At 39.9% G+C, this 17,171-nt stretch overlaps 2 protein-coding genes and 1 non-coding gene across 5 annotated transcripts; 1 reads left to right on the top strand and 2 right to left on the bottom strand.

The window, feature by feature from the left end:
• Positions 1-151: 151 nt before the first annotated feature.
• Trnar-ccu (transfer RNA arginine (anticodon CCU)) lies at positions 152-224 on the bottom strand. Its single transcript has one exon. It is a non-coding gene; the product is annotated as a tRNA-Arg (tRNA).
• A 3,199-nt stretch (positions 225-3,423) lies between these two features.
• LOC135500093 (sterol O-acyltransferase 1-like) lies at positions 3,424-15,317 on the bottom strand. 3 transcript variants are annotated; one of them, XM_064791262.1, is made up of 13 exons: positions 15,210-15,317; positions 10,103-10,170; positions 9,444-9,571; positions 8,492-8,548; positions 8,134-8,241; positions 7,761-7,909; positions 7,367-7,564; positions 6,999-7,098; positions 6,584-6,780; positions 6,103-6,278; positions 5,743-5,878; positions 5,237-5,379; positions 3,424-5,135 (listed from the first exon to the last, which is right to left on the bottom strand). In XM_064791262.1, the coding sequence occupies exons 1-13, from the start codon at positions 15,238-15,240 to the stop codon at positions 5,070-5,072; spliced, it is 1,557 nt and encodes a 518-aa protein (XP_064647332.1). In that variant the 5' UTR covers positions 15,241-15,317; the 3' UTR covers positions 3,424-5,069. The 3 variants fall into 3 exon arrangements, with proteins under 3 accessions (XP_064647332.1, XP_064647330.1, XP_064647331.1); XM_064791260.1 differs by lacking the exon at positions 15,210-15,317 and adding an exon at positions 11,691-11,808; XM_064791261.1 differs by lacking the exon at positions 15,210-15,317 and adding an exon at positions 10,292-10,427.
• LOC135500094 (uncharacterized) lies at positions 11,987-17,024 on the top strand. The gene is made up of 7 exons (XM_064791263.1): positions 11,987-12,178; positions 12,628-12,733; positions 12,918-13,060; positions 13,541-13,619; positions 13,818-13,903; positions 14,175-14,301; positions 14,430-17,024. The coding sequence occupies exons 1-7, from the start codon at positions 12,009-12,011 to the stop codon at positions 14,487-14,489; spliced, it is 771 nt and encodes a 256-aa protein (XP_064647333.1). The 5' UTR covers positions 11,987-12,008; the 3' UTR covers positions 14,490-17,024.
• The last annotated feature ends 147 nt before the right edge of the window (positions 17,025-17,171 follow it).

The following is a 17,171-nucleotide window of genomic DNA, read 5'->3' as shown; positions in this document are numbered from 1 at the left end:
AATAAATATTTACCAAAATGAAAACAAAGTGTTGTCTGTTTTTTATATTATTGGTCCTTTGGTCCTATGTTGAACTTAATTTTGCTTGAAGATGATGTACAGTTCAGCTTTGAGAAAGTGCATCTGCTAGAAAGGGAAAAAATTTATTCTGAACCACCGGCGGGACTCGAACCCGCAATCCCCGGCTTAGGAGGCCGGTGCCTTATCCATTGGGCCACGGTGGCAGATTGACGAATGGGCATTCAAAGGTATAGATGGCAGCTCCAGCCAACGACATAATTCACTGTCCTCAAGACGTCAGGAGGTCCTCTTGCTGGGATGTTCCCTCAACCTCCCGTTCTTCAGACGTCTGTCTCGAGGATGATTGGCGTCAAGACGCCGGGTTGGGAGGATGGAAAAAATTGATAGGTTTGGTGTAAATCATTCCGACAGTTTTAAAAGGTGCAAGGAGAATGCGTACATCCTCGTCACAAAGACAAAATGCACTACACACTCTGAGGCTGTGTTCAGCCGCGTGACACACCGATCATAGGGAGAATTCAAAGTTCACTCATCATCCTATGACGCATACTTCACAAGCAAATCAAAACGGGCAAGTGCCTTCTGTGCAGATGTTTACCGTGGGTCCTCGTGATCATTTAGACACTTCTTAATTCGTAAACTGTCAGCTGGAGTCGAGAGGCTGTTAAAGGCAACATGGAAACAATAACTGCCGTCTGCTACATCATAATCAACACAGAGGCCAAAATCTTGGTCAAAACGCAGGAATGATGATGAATTAACCCCTTGTTATGATCGTATGTTTCAGTCGGTATGTGTCCTCAAATTGTTTTTGTAAACGGAACAACATACCTTCACTTTTTTGCCGTGCGATTGTACCTTTAAAGATAGTTTTGTGATTTTCCCATTGAAGTTGAATTGCTCTTCTTTCTGAGGGTAATTAGGGGATCATGGATTATTGATGACGTGCACATTCGAAATTTCATTAATTTCATTAACCACACTAAACATAGAACACAATAGTGACAACGTTTCTCACGAAACATTACAATGATCTACCTCAAAGGAATCCGTCTCGTCCTACTGGTTTCTGTCCTGTTTAGTTCTTGTTTCTTCCACCGAGGACATGGACATAGTCACAACCACGGGCCAGATCTTCACAGCCACGGTCTCGGAGACAAAGCTGTTGTAGATTCGGAGTAAGTACAGTATGTTAAATGTTGACCCAGCTTCTTTTTTTATTTTGGGTCTTCACTGTGCGTACTCTGTCTGATCTAGATGTGTACTGTCCCAACGTAGTGCACCATGTTTCTACAGGGTGGGCCTTGTCGCCAACCGGAAGGTGGGACACCTCGACGTGACCACAGATAAGACAGTTCGCCGCCTTACAAATCTGGGACATTTGACGTCTGCACGTCCGTCGTGCTACAATGTTGCTGGCGTTTTCTCACTTGTCATTCTTCCCTTTGCAGACATATTCAACAGCATCTGGATGAAGAGGGGATCAACCTGCATGCTGTTAATATGACCATGAGTGACAAAACGTTCTACTATTTCATGTGAGCTATGTCTATCACACATAAATATGTTGTATAGGAACCACTAAGACATCATCGAAAAGCCATGACAAAGTCACAATCAGTCTGATCCCAGTTTATGCATCGTTCTTGCACTCTATTGTATTGAAAAACTGAAATGCGGGGAACAACCACTGATGCTACACTGGGAGATAGTCACAACCTGAAGACGGTCTCCACATCCCAACCTGGAGGAGACAGCCCAATAAGGCAAAACCCACCTTGTCTCACCAACCACATACTTTTTAATGCACCATCTTATTTCCCCAGCTTACATGACGCGGACAACAGCAGTACAATAGATGGTTTGGAACTTTTAGCAGAATTCTCCCATTTTAACTCCGAAGACCCAAAGACAAGCAGTGGCGACGCCGTGGAAAGATGGGCGAGTAAGTCATTTCTTGGCCTACAAAGGTTTCTCTAGGTCATATCCAATTAAAAAGTGGTCTTTTCTCGAAATGCCAATATTCTTTAGGTTATTTCCGGGGTGTGTGCTATTGTGGGGGTATTTCCATGACACAACAGTAAAGTATGTTGTGGTGCATGCATGCTGGTTTATTCCAAGGCTGTCCTTGCGGTTTATGCCTGTTTCGCCTATTCCTGTTTCGCCTATTCCTGTTTCGCCTACAAAATTCCTGTTTCGCCTATTCCTGTTTCGCCTATTCCTGTTTCGCCTACTTTCCAGTACCCCTACAATAAATCGACTCTCCCACGGGGAATCTTAGGGATGCATGTCCATTTTATGGGGAAAATGTGAGGGGACAATTGGATGATGTTAACGATGTGATGACAATTTGACTAATCAAATGCCATCAACTTTGTTATGCCATGACCGTTTTGAAAGAGTCACCTTGAAAGCGGGGACAGTCCGGGACTTATTTGACCATAGGACCATAGGACCATACTGACACACAGTAAAAACTAATAGATTAAGTAGAGTAAAGCAGTCGTTTATTTTATGAAAACTGAATTCATGAGTTTTTGATAAAAATACATAATATTGTACATTCTCATAATTATTTGATCAAAATCAGCTGTAAAACCCATGTCATAATATACATGTAGGTACAGCACATATAAAGTCAAACAAGGTGGAAAATACATATCATGATATTATGTCAGACAAGGTAACTGATGGCATCAACGTAACTCATTATGTCTCTCTCTCCATTGACGTATTGTTCTTTGAGGCGTAACATGCGTTCGTCAATGCGTACATATGTGGCTCTCCTCGGGTTTGGTCGGTCAGTAAGGGACGGTTCATATTCCTACGTCTGTGGGGAGGTTAGCAATACATTTGAATAGGCGAAACAGGAATTAGGCGAAACAGGAATAGGCGAAACAGGAATAGGCGGAACAGGAATAGGCGAAACAGGAATACACCGTCCTTGCTCCAACGCCCCCATATTTATTCCATCTTGCCAGGTCAAGAGGAATGATATAGTTCCCCTCGGGCAGTACCACAGGTAGGCCTGGATCTTCCTCGAGAATAAACTAAGATTTTCCAGTGTAGTGTTTAATGCCAACTGTTCAAAGTTTCCACGTGTTGCGTCTTTTCAGAGATTGTGGATCAAACACTGGAATTCTTTGACACGGACAATGATGGCTACATCACTTACCCGGAGTACAAGGTTGGCCGGATGAAGACACCCCCACCTCCACAACAGACAGAGCAGTAACAACTCAAAGGTTACTCTGCTCAAGTGGCATGTACGGTGACCCATCAGTATATGCCACATGCCCACAGTTTATAGGTCAAGCTTCTATATGACAATTGACATTTTTACTGCCAGTCAAAAAGCCTCTCTCATAAAAGAACACGCATAAGAAGACAGAAGACATCAAGTCATTATCCAATGTTCTACATAAGTTTATTATCATTTGTTCAAGAACATCTAGTACCATTCTTTTTGAAAAATAAAATTTGATACAATTACTATTGCTAGGCAACATAAATATTTAAAATAGTGGTCCACTTATTGAATGGTGTCAAGCTTGAAATAGCTAACTTGAAGTTACATAGCTTGTATTATGCCATCATTAAGACATGTTTCTTTGGCCAAAACACTGAAATAACCAGTACACCAAAAAAAAAATTTTTTTCGGTAGATTTAAATAATTGACGGAGGTATTTTGTAATAACCTTTTTCATTCTGTTATCGAACTTTTAACTACATGTACATAAGGCACAACACTATAGTTTCATATCCGGGTACCACGTCCAAAAACCAAAACACATGCACCTGTATGATAGATACCCTGCCAAATACTAACTGATAGATCACAATATACACTGTCTTAAACGGAAGGCCTACTAACACAAGTATCATAATGTAGCCTGGTTGTAGACAAGTATTCCCACCTTGTTGATCTAGAAGTTAATTTATAACTGGTTTAAACTTCCATGATCCGTCCAATACCTTAAGTGATTCATCATTCAGCAAGTACCAAAATAAACATTTTTTATCACCATATCTGAAAAAATACATGTACATGTAAGTGGCATATTTTGCTTCACAGAACTACATGTATAAATACAATAATCTACAGTCATGTTGAGAAAAGTACAGAAAGGTTGTTCCCAAATAAGCACAAATGGCACATGTTTAGCATTGTTCATACCATCAACAAAAGTTGAAGTCTACATAAGTTTACAGGCTCTATGAACACCACTCAAATACTAATCAAATCAAGTATGGTTACATCATGAAACTCTTAAAGACTCCATGGCATTCGATTCAAACCAGCACCTGACCAAGGTTCACAACTACATTATAAATTATTACTATTAAACAATTACCTACACAAGCTAACACACGCATATGATCAACACACTGGTACAGGTCTACATAAGATAAAGAAAATTCACAGCCTTTCAATCAAGGTTGATACACAACAGCATAAAAGTGTTATGTTTAAGTTTTGTCTTGAATAATATTTTAAATGGGATGCTGACATCCTGTTTATTGAGGTAATTCATCTGACTTCACAAAAGTATATTGTAGGCATAAATTGGTCACAACTGACAACTGTATTCAGAGACAGTTTAGGGGGCGACTGCCAACCTCACTCAAGGAGCTCTTCGCCACCTAACCCTGGTACCTATCTGGTGTGGTGAACCGCATCAAATACACCACTAGTGACCCATTTAAAAATAAAGAGATACAGGAAAGGAAGAGTTCAACTCTATGAGTTCAGTCACTGTGTCTACACTCTGATTCATGCGAATGTTCTTCTGAAAACATGATTGCATTTAGAACGTCTTTGTGGAATTTGTGCAACAAGTTGGAAATGAGATGCAAATCCCAGAGCTCAAAAGACTGTGCCTACATTGTGATCCACGCGGACACTTTCTTTAAACATAACACATTTCAGAATGTCTCTTGGGAAGTGGTGCAACAAAAGTCAGGATTGTTAAACCCAATCTATCAACGATTCCATTCATCTTCAGTTTGTTTATCATAAGTCTCTGGTCCAAGATGGTTTCTGTAACTATAATCCCTCGAACAAAACATCACAAGTCCACGACCGAGGGATCAGGTAATCGATGAAGGAATCCTGGAATAAGATAACATGAAAAGTTAAGTTTTGGGTTTGATGCAGCAAAATTGGCCTGAGAGCATCGACAATGTGTATATTCTGGTAGATATTCTACTTACCGTTGTAATGGGGCAGTTCTGCCGGGCGTACCACTCCATGCTGTACAAACACATCAAGATACCTGTGCCCATGAACAGTGCTACCCACATGAAGATGTTGCCACTACGCTTAAACCGCCGATCATTCAGGAATACAAAGCCAACTGGAACAGAACAAAAGGATAATGAAAAGTTATCGAGGGTACCACACAGAGTCTGAACACGGTCCAGTTCAAATTGCAAATTGACTGCGCTAAGGCGATGGATTTAAGACAGGTCATAAGAAGCAAGTTGACAAGAAATTGATGCATTACATCAAAAACACAAAGCATGATAATTACAGTGGAACGTCTCTATTAAGGACACCCTCGGGACTGACCATTGCTGTCCTTAATAGAGAGGTGTCCTGATTAGAGAGGTCAAATTGAATTGAAACAACCACTTAGGGACCAAAACTAGTGTCCTTAATAGAGAGGTTGTCCTTAATAGAGAGGTGTCCGCTAAGGGAGGTTCCACTGTATACTTACATCCAGCGCCAGCAAACAAGATGAACAAGACAGGATAGAAGAAACCAAAGGAGACGCTCAGGATGTACTCATGTACAACGGCCGAGAGGAGGAATACGATCGCCATCGCTGCTGGTCGGCTGCTTTTACCACAACACTGGAAATGACAGAAAAACACTTGATAGGCTCCCATAGTTCTCTCGTTCATGGTCACACTACAGGACAACAACGATTTGTTCAATGTAAATGGTGATTCTAATTCGTGTAGGAATTCCTCTCACGACGCAATGGGAAGCTTGATTGAAAGAGAACTAGCAAGGAGGTCTCATGAGAAGCGTGGTGAGTTCCAGATGTGCACAGATACAATAAGATAAAACTTACCCAATAGAAGTCCTTGTAGACATATGTATACAACCAGTCGTGGACGACCACGTTCCACGTCCGGTAGTAGTTGGCAAATGATGAGCTGTTCCACCAATCTTTGTAGAATAACCGATCGCCAAACCGTAACATCTCGGCAAAGGCATTCAGCCAGGAGTGCAGCACTGCGAAGAATGCTACAAATAGATATAAAGGGTGTGTCAATGATAATGTCATGTGCATGATTCAAAAACCTTTATTAAAATAGCTTTCGTGCACAATGTTTTTAGTATCTATTTCGAGTATCAATATATGTGCGCAGGGATTTGGCCATCCGTACAGCATTTAGGTCTTAGCTAATATGAGTCATGACCTCAAGCGTCAATGAAAGGTAGCATCAATCTAAGCTGAGGAAGACACCTCTGATTCCCGGAGGTGACAAGTTGACATTATCACTACGTAAATCTCAACAACTCATTTTACAACAGCTGAATCAACTCACTGATGAAGAGAACAAGGGTCCCTGGCAGCATGCAGCCGAACACAGAGAAGAGAAGCTTCTTGGGCGTGACCGATTCTTGGCTGAAGTTCTTGAAAACCGGCACGCAGAACCGTGCGAATATGTAATAAACGTAAAATAAGCAAGCGAAAACCTGGGCAAAGTTTGTGAATACATAGTTCCACCGTATTGTGGCTGTCCTGAAACAGAAATAAACATGGTACAGTTAGTGTTTTCCCTAGTATTTGAGTTGAACGCGTCGGACCTACCGGCGTTTTATCAACGTTAAAGATGGCGCTGTTTGATGTCGAGATCTGAGCGGATGGCCTGTCCAAGGCAAGACCAAAACATAAAGGAGGCTGAACCCAAAGTGAATCTGCTTCTGTGTCACTGGCCCAGAAGATAAACCTGTGCTCACCTGGGATATGAATTTCTGTAAACAAGTGTTGGTGCAAACAGGAAATATAAATACTTTGAGAAATCTGGGACCGTTCCTTCTTTGGATGAAAGTTCATCGTCTGAAAGAAGCAAGGTGAGGTGTAAGTTTTGAATAGAACAGAGAGTCATTATGTGAAGAAGTAAAAGTTAGTTAGTTAGACTAGTGACCAAAGACATCGTGGATTTGACTTCCTTCCGAGCTACCTGTTCATTTCACATACGTAATCACTAGATTGTGATGTGTGGTGTCAAACACTTGCTCCCGATAAACCCAAACTATGTGTGCAATTCCTTGGAAAAGCAACACAGAAAACCTTAAAACTTTTCTTTTCTTTCATGTTATCTTACTTTTTTTATGTTGAATCACGCCAGGTATATTTGACCTGATGAAGGCATGTGCTTTCATGATGAGACGGACCTGCTCCGATGCGACAATCACTTTGGAAGCGATAGGAAGCTCATTCTGGGCCGTCCAGTAGATAGGAAGAGTTATAAATAGAACTTGATAGATTAAGTAGATTGTCAGCCAGATGTAGTCTGCGACACCTAAAGGAAAGAAAAGAGTGGTTCAGAAATCTGTGACCAATTCACTTCAAAGTACCGTACTTTTGAAGTAAATACGTTTTGTGATATGTTTTGGTGCCGGGCATAGAATAGAAATTAGAATACAACGCTGCATCACTAATAGATGACACATACATGGACTTGTGTGCAATCGTTACTTTGCTAGACACAAACTCACCTCCTTTTCCTGGAGATCTCATCGCTGCCCAGTAAGAGAACATCGGATAAACAATGAACATTGTGCATCCAACCATGCCAACCCATAGCGTGATCACGATAGGGAATTTACCAAACGCCCACGTGATGAGCTCAAACTCTGGTAGAAAACTGAAAAAGACAAGTATCATATTATATCACTTAGGCAGCACTGTGTAAACTCCTAGGCAAAACGTGTAAATCAGCCATTTAAAGTGTAACAGTGGGTTTGCTGATGATTTAGCATGACTTTAGAATGTTTCCCTCGAGTTAAAGTATGAAACAGGCCTTGCGATATGTAGCAACTACCCCTAAAGTGCAGCAGTAGGCAGCTCTGCATTTCTCTCCACACTCACTTTTCCTTTTCGATCCAATCATAGACGAGCGTCTGTAAACTGAACACAATCAATATGGCGACGAAGATGTGATATATGGTGCGGATGTGATCGATTTCAAGGAGCTCCCTGAAACAGAACAGAAATCGGGTTAAAGGATGTCAAATATCAGGCTCACTGTGGTGACTACAATTGGATGTTTTTATTGAAGTGGCGCTACTAAACAGCTTTAAACCAGTTGGTTGGTCAAAATCAGTCAATCGTCTTCAATGGGAATAGTAGTGACGCGACGCAGCTTGTCGAAATGCTGATTGGTCACAGTGATTGATGCTCTTTTGCCAGGAACCACCTGACTCTTTGAAGAATATACATTACTCACGTAAGAATGGACCTCCTGGCAACAAATTCTTTATCGGGCAGACTCCCTTCATCTCTTCTGAAACAACATAAACAACATTTTGACAAAACTCAGACCTATTGTTCTACACAAATCTCAATTTGACCTTTAAAATGTTGTGTAGAATGCATAGGAGGGCTAAAGGTGACTGTGATCTACATACACTGAGCACTTGCCAAGCAGTGGTGTCAGACAAGCCGGTGGGCAGGGTTCAGATGCAGACTCCAGATCATCCAGGCCTGATCATCAAGACAAAATCCCTCTCTCCATAATAGACTAACTCCAACTTTAAAACTACATGAAACCTTTTGAAATGGGTTAAAATCAAGGACTGGTTGGGGCTAATGCCACTCCTGACAAGGATATGACCTCAAATCCCATGAAAGAGGTAGGAAGCTCACAACATGTACAATTGATTGGAATATTATTTTAGGCCAAATGAACACATGTATCAAAACATCATTGCTCTAATAATGCCAGCCACATAATCTATTTCCCACTTCATACCTTCCCCCTCAATTTTTCTTCTGATATTCTGTACTGATAATAGCTTGCAACAAATTTATTTCTGATAAAGTGACCTTATTTCCATGCCTGCCCAAGGACACGATTTGTTATTCAGCCTGCTGTGTGTGTGTGTACATTGTAGGCCAACATGTGTATCATGGTCTAATGATCTGAATTGTAATAATGCTGTCCTGTGTGTGGGCCGACTAGAATAATCTGACGAGCACAATGAAAACATGTGTTACAGTGGAGCAGACGTCATTCAGCATCATGTGACCATGATATCAATAATAAGTGACTTGAACTAGATGGAAAACAATGAACAGGCTTGCGTTCAATAATTCAAATTGAGTAGGATGAGGAGCTGAATCTAATTCTGGTTTGAAATAATGAAAATTTATCTCTAAGTCTAAGCAGGACAACTTACTTCTTCTTAACGTGATCACCAACAGCATCTGGTGGTTTCTGTTCGATGTCATCAACATCTGTGAGAATGTCATCAACCAATTCACTCAGATGTGTCTCAAATTGCCCCAGCAGGTCTGAACGCGATTTCTGAAAGATGAAACACCACAGACATGGTTCAGATTATGACAGCAGACACCAGAGGAAAGTCTCCAAAAACATTTAAGGCTGAGGACAAATTTGAGAATGTCAACTAGAATTTACATTTCTAGATATCATTTGGTTAAAGGGAACTGGAACCGCCGAGCGATTTATTCAACTTTTCGACTTTCACCGCCCGAGAAAGTCAAACTTCCAACTTCCTATTCGAGTTCAGATTTGTAGCTCCGCCCCCAGTGCCCGAGCATGCGCAGTTCAATTTGTTATTATTGAGAATCATGTGAGAATCACGTGAGTCATGCGATCTTTCATTCATGAGTTTTCGTAGTAAATTCCATAGTAGTGACGTCACTCAATGATTGACAGCTAGGCGCCATGTTTCATTCATGCCTCGTTCTGATCACCCGATACGCGGGAAATGAAAACGAGGTCATACGAACTGGCTTGGCGGTTCCAGTTCCCTTTAACTCCTTTCAATGTCTCCAGGTTTAAAAATGCATCTCTAGGTAAAAAAATCCCTACCTGAGCTTTGTCTCGTAACTTCTGTAAGTTTATCTGCCGTATAAATGCCTGTCTCTTTGGGCTGAGATCTGCAGAAACAAATTTCACATTATCCATGAATTTTGCTTGAAATTTAAAAGAAGTTGGTTATGCCATTAATGCCATTCAATTTGATCTGAAATGTCAATATGTGAGAGAACATAAACCTACCCCCATCACCATCAGCCCATGTATCGGCACGCAACATCTCCCAAATTTGCGATCTTCAAATAAAATAGTCACAGAATTGCATATATGTACAATGTTCAGTACTGCTGATTCTTTACGAAATAAAGTGAACTGGTACTTGATGTATGTATGTTACTCACACTATGGAACAATTACCATTAGTTATGATTACAGTATGTAGTTTTCAGTACAACAGCTTGTCTGTCCCATTCTAACTTGATGGAAATTGGTGCACATAATACATGTACACGAGCAAGTAGGAACATAACAACTCCATGCACTCTATCAGGGATGAAAATTTAGAGCACATATGACTGACCTCATTGAACAAAGTCCAACAATGGGTTGAGTCAACCGGGACTCAAAGCTCAAGATGCCATATAGCAGTTGTCAGTCATCAGAAGTGGGAGGAATCAAGTTTCCGTTTAATCAACTCAATGACCTTAGAATGATTAGTCAGTTTTGGTCTACAGAAACATGAATGTATTGACATTGCTACACTTTCAGGGCTATGGAGGCAGTACCGCTGGAAGTTCAGTATGCTATATGGAGACAGTGTCAACCAGGAAACAGGAATGATTACTCCTGCTCCCATTTACTTTCACAATATTTTTGCGGGAGTCAGCTATCCTTGCTTCAACTTGAATTGCTATACATCCTACTAATATTTCCCATAAAGTTACGTATTGTTAAAGCCAGCTGGAATCTCATAAGCTAGAGATTGAATTCTAATTGACGGGTTACCGGCACAGTGATGCAATGCCAAAGATGCCACACAATTTGACACTCAATTCCGTCTCGGATATGATGACCATTGTCATATCCAGGACCGAAGTTCTTAAGACTTAAAGGGGTACGCCATTCGTAATTACTCGTGGTCCAGTTAAATAGAAATCCACATGACTAAGTCACAATGCCGTAGAGCAGTTATTGTGAATACAAATTTGTTTAAATTTGGTATTCATAGTATTTGTATTGTATATCAGTCTACACAACGGCAATGTTGAATTTCATACTTGGTACGTATTCTGCAATTGGACATTTTTGAATTCAATTACAAATTACGAACGACGTAGACCTTTAAAACTTTAAGTGTCGTATCAACGTATACCTCTCGAGCCATTGACATTGTTTGGCGTCTTTGATTGACCAGGAGGTCTCAATCGTAAAATGGTTTGTTAACCGGGAACGACCTGAAAATGATTGTTATTGACAACAACAAAAACCACAAAATTGCCTATGACGTCATCACTGACATTGGGATGAGGACACGCAAACAGACCGCAAAACTTACAGAAAACCTGTCAAAAAGGGTTTGATCGGAAAAACGGTATTGAAGATAAATACATAGTTACAAAAGGAATCAGTTTTTCACATTTACCTCTAAAACTAATGTTCCCATTTCCTTTTTTGGAATGATTTTCGAAGCGATTCGTCGGAAAATTTTCAGAAGCCGCCATGCTTAACTTTTTTACCTCGTCCCCAAACAGGATGCAGGCGACCTAGATTGAGGTTGCAGCCTCGATACGCATCAAGCAAAAAAATGGTATTGTTAAGTGTGAGACATTTCCATTCCAGATAAATCCTTAAAATGTTCTTGATGAGCTGTTATTTAACTGTTAGGACCATTTTATTAATTAAATAAATAACTTTATGAGAGCCTTTTTCTGTATCGTCGTCTGTAGTTAATGTTGACAACATGGCGGTTCGAGGCAAACATTTTTGTGAAGTTCTCCTACTTTTCTTCACGGTTTTCCTTGCGATTTGCATAGCAGAGGAGTGTAAAAAGGATGCCACGTCGTGGTGTAAATGTACCACTTCAAAGGGAGTTATAGATTTGGCGCCCCTTGCATCGAAATCAGGAGCAAAGTAAGATAATCTGGTTGCACTTCCTGACTAGGCCTAGGCTATGGGGTCAGCTGACTCTCAGTGAATAGCCATTACTACTAGTAGGCCTACTAGTAGCCTACATAATCGATACATTTTATTACAATGTGCAATGACCCCTTTTACTGATTGTTAACTGTTCACTTGAGCAAGCGTGTGCTTTGATTTTTAGAAATTACCATATGTAGCGTCAACATGTTGATTTTTAATAGTTTTCATCCAAGGTTTTCATCCTCATCCTGTGACTGTGTTTTATAGGCTAATACGCTATGGCAGTGCCAGTGGCTGCCAATCAAATCCCAATAGGGATTGAAGTGCCTTTCATGATGTTATCATTTTGTAACTTTCAAAGGTATTCATTTGATAGTGATTGTGAAGTCACTTAAGTTCCTCCTTTAGTAACCAACCTTCAATTTTTAAATATTTTACAGATTTAAAGATGTTCCTGTCAAAGGCAAGACCAACTTATATAGTATCAACCTGTGTGAACCATTCAGTGAGGTCGACTCCAAAGGAGTTGGATGTGATAATGTCTTAGTAAGTTTGGTCAAGCAATCTTTGAAACATTATCTCAAGATATGAATTCAATACGAATAGGCACATTTATAGTCGATTGTGTGAGCTATACCAGACCCACCATGGAGGTCAGGGACATTATCTGGATCTTTTTAGTCAGAAAGAGATGATCCACATTTCATTGTCATGCCGCCACCTCTTTCAGGGATGTCAAGTGATACCTGCACAACCAGGTGGTAGTTTTTCCTATCACCCTATTGGTGCGAAAAAAATACCGTGGGTTGTCGCTGGGACGGTTGAGGATGGAAACCTGCAATTCCAGTATTCTGCAGACTCAGATACGTTAAGGCAAGTACAAAGAAAGCGCCTAATCCTGCAGGACTGAAATTGGAACACTTCCTTATTTTGTACCGTTTGAGGCCATAAATAAAACAGTAATTGTTTAAAGTATTGAGTTATGAGCTGCTCAGGTTAGCTTGCTTGTGAGCTCTGACAGTGTTGTGTGATTGTTGATGTGATGTAGGAGTAAAAAACCAGAGACCCAGGGAAACCTGCACTATCCAGATTGCCCCCTCTATCCCTTGAGGAAGTAACATAACCAGGGTTTGAACATTTGTCTTATCGCTTCACTGCTCGTCTTCTATGTACATGTACGGCAATTATAGCACATTCTCAGATAACCTGGTAACAAGCAAACCTGAGGAATGATTTGATCTTGGCCACCTTTTCTGCTGAGTAGCATCATTACAATTTGTAGGGGAATAAAGAGACCTCCTTTTTCTTCCTCTTTCTCTTCTCCTTCGTAACTCTGCCCTGCTGAATTTTCAGAAAAATGTTTATTACCCTGGTATGTGCCAATGAAGAAGGCTCATTAGTGGCATATGGTGAGACAGCCACAACTGTCTATGTAAGTAGTCGTTATCAGTGCTTGTTCTTTGAATTTGCGGGTTATAGTATTAATACATGTAATGGTGACTTTTATATAGCACTTTTCACTGACCAGGGTTAGGGTCAGAGTGCTGTATTTTCAACTTTAGACTCACTCAAGAATTGTGACTTCGTTGTTTTATTAATCAATCGTGAATTCATACCTTCCATTTTTCAGACATTTAAATTGAGTACTCGCTACGCCTGTTATAATGGAGTCTACCCATATCAGGGAATCAGCACTGGGTCTGTACTGCTCATTGTGTGAGTAGAATTTGATTTTAATGAAACTGCTGTGATTCCCAGTCTCTCCAAACTCATGCCTGATGGTAGTGTGGCATACCAAAGCTGCATGAAAGAACTGCTTGTAATAATAGTCAAAAATGCGACAAAACAGACCACCATTCATTGAACGCTTTCAATTCAAACCGTCTTTCTTTATGGTGAGTACCATTAGTTTCTCCAAGCGTAGACTGGTCTACACTTTCCTAAATGGTTTCGGTTGGGACTTTCTCAAAACTGTGTTATCTTTCAGATTCTTCGTGTTAATCTTGGTTTATCTCGTGGGTGGATTCCTCTTCCTAACATATGCAAGAGGAGCTACAGGAATGGAACGTGTGCCTAATTTCGAATTCTGGGCCGACTTCCCACATTTAATAAAAGTAAGTGCTAAGTATTTATTTTTGAGTTTCTATTGTGTGTTTCCTTTCCAAACCTTCAACTTGATTGTCTCATGTAATAACGTCTGCCACTGATCTGACCATCCTAATTTAAACCTCTGTCTTTTCAGGAGGGTGCTATGTTTGTATTTAGAGGCTGCAAGACGGAGTCAACCTATGACCAGATATGAGGAGTATTCCTAGGAAACAAGCTGCTGTGATCTTTTTGATACACATTTCTATTTTTTCAAGGGGCTCGTGAGGGGTTTCACTGGTTATGTCCAAGGCACAATGATGGTGTTGTTGTAAGGGTTTACCTATTGTGTGCCCCTTGCCCAATTTGTTTAGTGTACATGTGAAACAGCTACAAATAATCTCAATTTCCTCATAAAATTTATTGACTTTCGGTCCAAAATAAAGTTCTTCTCTCATGATGTTTTGTTGTTATCTAGCAGTGCTGACCACAATAAAACCATCGCATGTTAATTCCCAATAAACAAAAAACAATGCATTTTCCATCAACTTCAAAAACGTATTTCATTAGATCTGAATTCCATGATAACCTTTTTGATATTAGCGAAATAGTTAGTTTGTTAAAGGATATTTTTGTGTGTTTATTTGTAAAGTCTCTTGTTCAGGATAACAACGTAACTACTGTTATTGTCTTTATTAATTTATGGTTATGGTAATACATGAACTTGTATGTGCTTTATGGCAATTTGTTTAACTGCTGCCCTCAAAAAAAATAGGGAAATAAAAGGTCTGAGCAATGTTTTTATTGGAGTACAAGTAAGAATTTTGGGAAAGTGTTGATAAAAAACCACTGAATGATTTATGATTTCTTTGCAAACTTGATTTTGGTCACAGCTGTAAAGTGACTTGTCCAAGATCTTACACAAATTGCATTTTACCTGATCCATTTGAGTTAACTATTTCCTCCATGGTTTGGTTATATTCTGATAATCCTTAACTTCCCATTCGCGTATTCCAAATGTCCTCCACACAAAGCTATTCCAAATCTTGTTTTAGTTTTCACATGACTTGTGTGAGCTTGTTATAATGTTGTTATCATACACTATCTTTCTGGGCTGATTATGTCAACATGTTCAAATGAAATCCTGGTTTCTTGTCGTTTTCTTAGAGATAAGAGCGTATGGGATCCTTTTATGGATGAGCGCAAAGTTGGCATTTTGCCATCTGTTACAGTTGACCCTAAAATTGAATTTGATGTTTGATTGGCAATAACTCACTTTAGTTGGGAGTTCCTAAGATAATGCAGCTTGATTTCCACCGTAGTGCAGGCCTGTGCATTTATACATTTTTCATACACTCACTCACTCCTGCAACTTGACATTTCAATGTCAACTGCCCCCACATCCCTCCAGGCATGAAGGTCCTGAGCCATCTGTTAAGTGTTTCGAACTTAAGTGTCAACCTTATTTTGCCGTTACCAGACCTGGAGAAAGCTACAGTATCGTTAATAATGTTATGACCTGGAAGTTCAATATTTACAAAAATAAAAAATGGCACTTTGTGACCTTTTTGCATTTGCGTCTTTGATTTTCTTTCTGGAGTCTCCTCTGAGGACTTGGACACCAAATATTAGTTCACGTGTCCTCTTAGCCTTTGTAACAATGTTATCTGCTGTTGTAGGCTATTCAGAGATTATTTCAAGTGTTTTGTTGTACACAAATAGGTTGTGCAGTATGACATCTAATCTGTGTTATTGGCATGTGACCGAGGAAATCGTTTTCTAGGCCTGGAGGATTTTTACCCCAAATCCTAAAACACATTGTCATTTGTGAAATGTTTCAAGTTTTTGGTATGCTCGAGCAGTATTTTGTGTGACAGATATATTTTTATAACACCCCAGATGTAAATAATGATAGTCCCTGTATCTGATATGTTACAAAGAAGGGTCAGGTTGTATTGCTTGTAAAAAGCCTTTTTATGTAGTATTTTGTCCATCGTCATTGTCATTCCAAGCTTCTAAATGCAATCGCTTCTATAGAATCATAGCTGTATTGTATAATGTAAAAAGATGCTGTCATTGGTGAACCAGATGTGTAGTCATTAGTGAAGGTCTGCACCAGTTTCAAACCAAATCCTTTAATCAGGTCAATGGAATTTCTGCTGGCGATCATAAATATGATATTCCGTTACCAAATCACCTTGTGGATGGCACTAAAGATAAAGACCTACATACAAACTTGGTCAGGGAATGTTGTTTATATGTTCAATGCATCCCAATACAACCATCTATACAGGAGCTTTGTATTGATTAACATGACTATCAGCCAGCGAACTTGTGCATCTCTCCTGTTTTGTAAATGTTCCAATTCCATTGTTTCTTCCAAGGTGTAGGTTGGGTTGTTTTCAAAAATAGTTGTAATTATGAGCTTGTTTTTGGCAATAGTTCAGAAGTATGGCGCGTGTCGTGACAAGGGTGTTTCATTGATTTATGTTATTGGAGAAGTAGGGTCAAGGTGATAAACATCGAATGGTCAACAAACTTAAAAGTGATTGAAAATCATCACAAGAATCTCATGAACCTATACTGTACAAGACTTGGATGTTACAAGCTCTCATTGATCTATTTTGGGTTTTGTCTATGTCGCTCTGTGCAAAGAGAAGTAGGATTATTACATGTATCCATTTTTGCCAACAATTGATTTGGATATATTCTATATAAGTTAATAAACTTTGATAGTATAACATGAAACAAACAGTGGCTTTGTTGCTTGTCTTTCACCAGTCTTTGTCCCAACCTTGAGTAGAGACGTGGCCGTCTCCTTGATCAACCATACTGAGCTTCCAGTAGTATTGCCTCTGTCTGTACGCACGATGTAGCAGTGTCCATACATTGAGGGTCA

The sequence above is a fragment of the Lineus longissimus genome, chromosome 16, assembly GCF_910592395.1.
Source record: "Lineus longissimus chromosome 16, tnLinLong1.2, whole genome shotgun sequence".
NCBI lineage: Eukaryota > Metazoa > Nemertea > Pilidiophora > Heteronemertea > Lineidae > Lineus > Lineus longissimus.
Note: the sequence above shows the minus strand (reverse complement) of the source record. Positions and strands in the feature narration are given on the sequence as shown.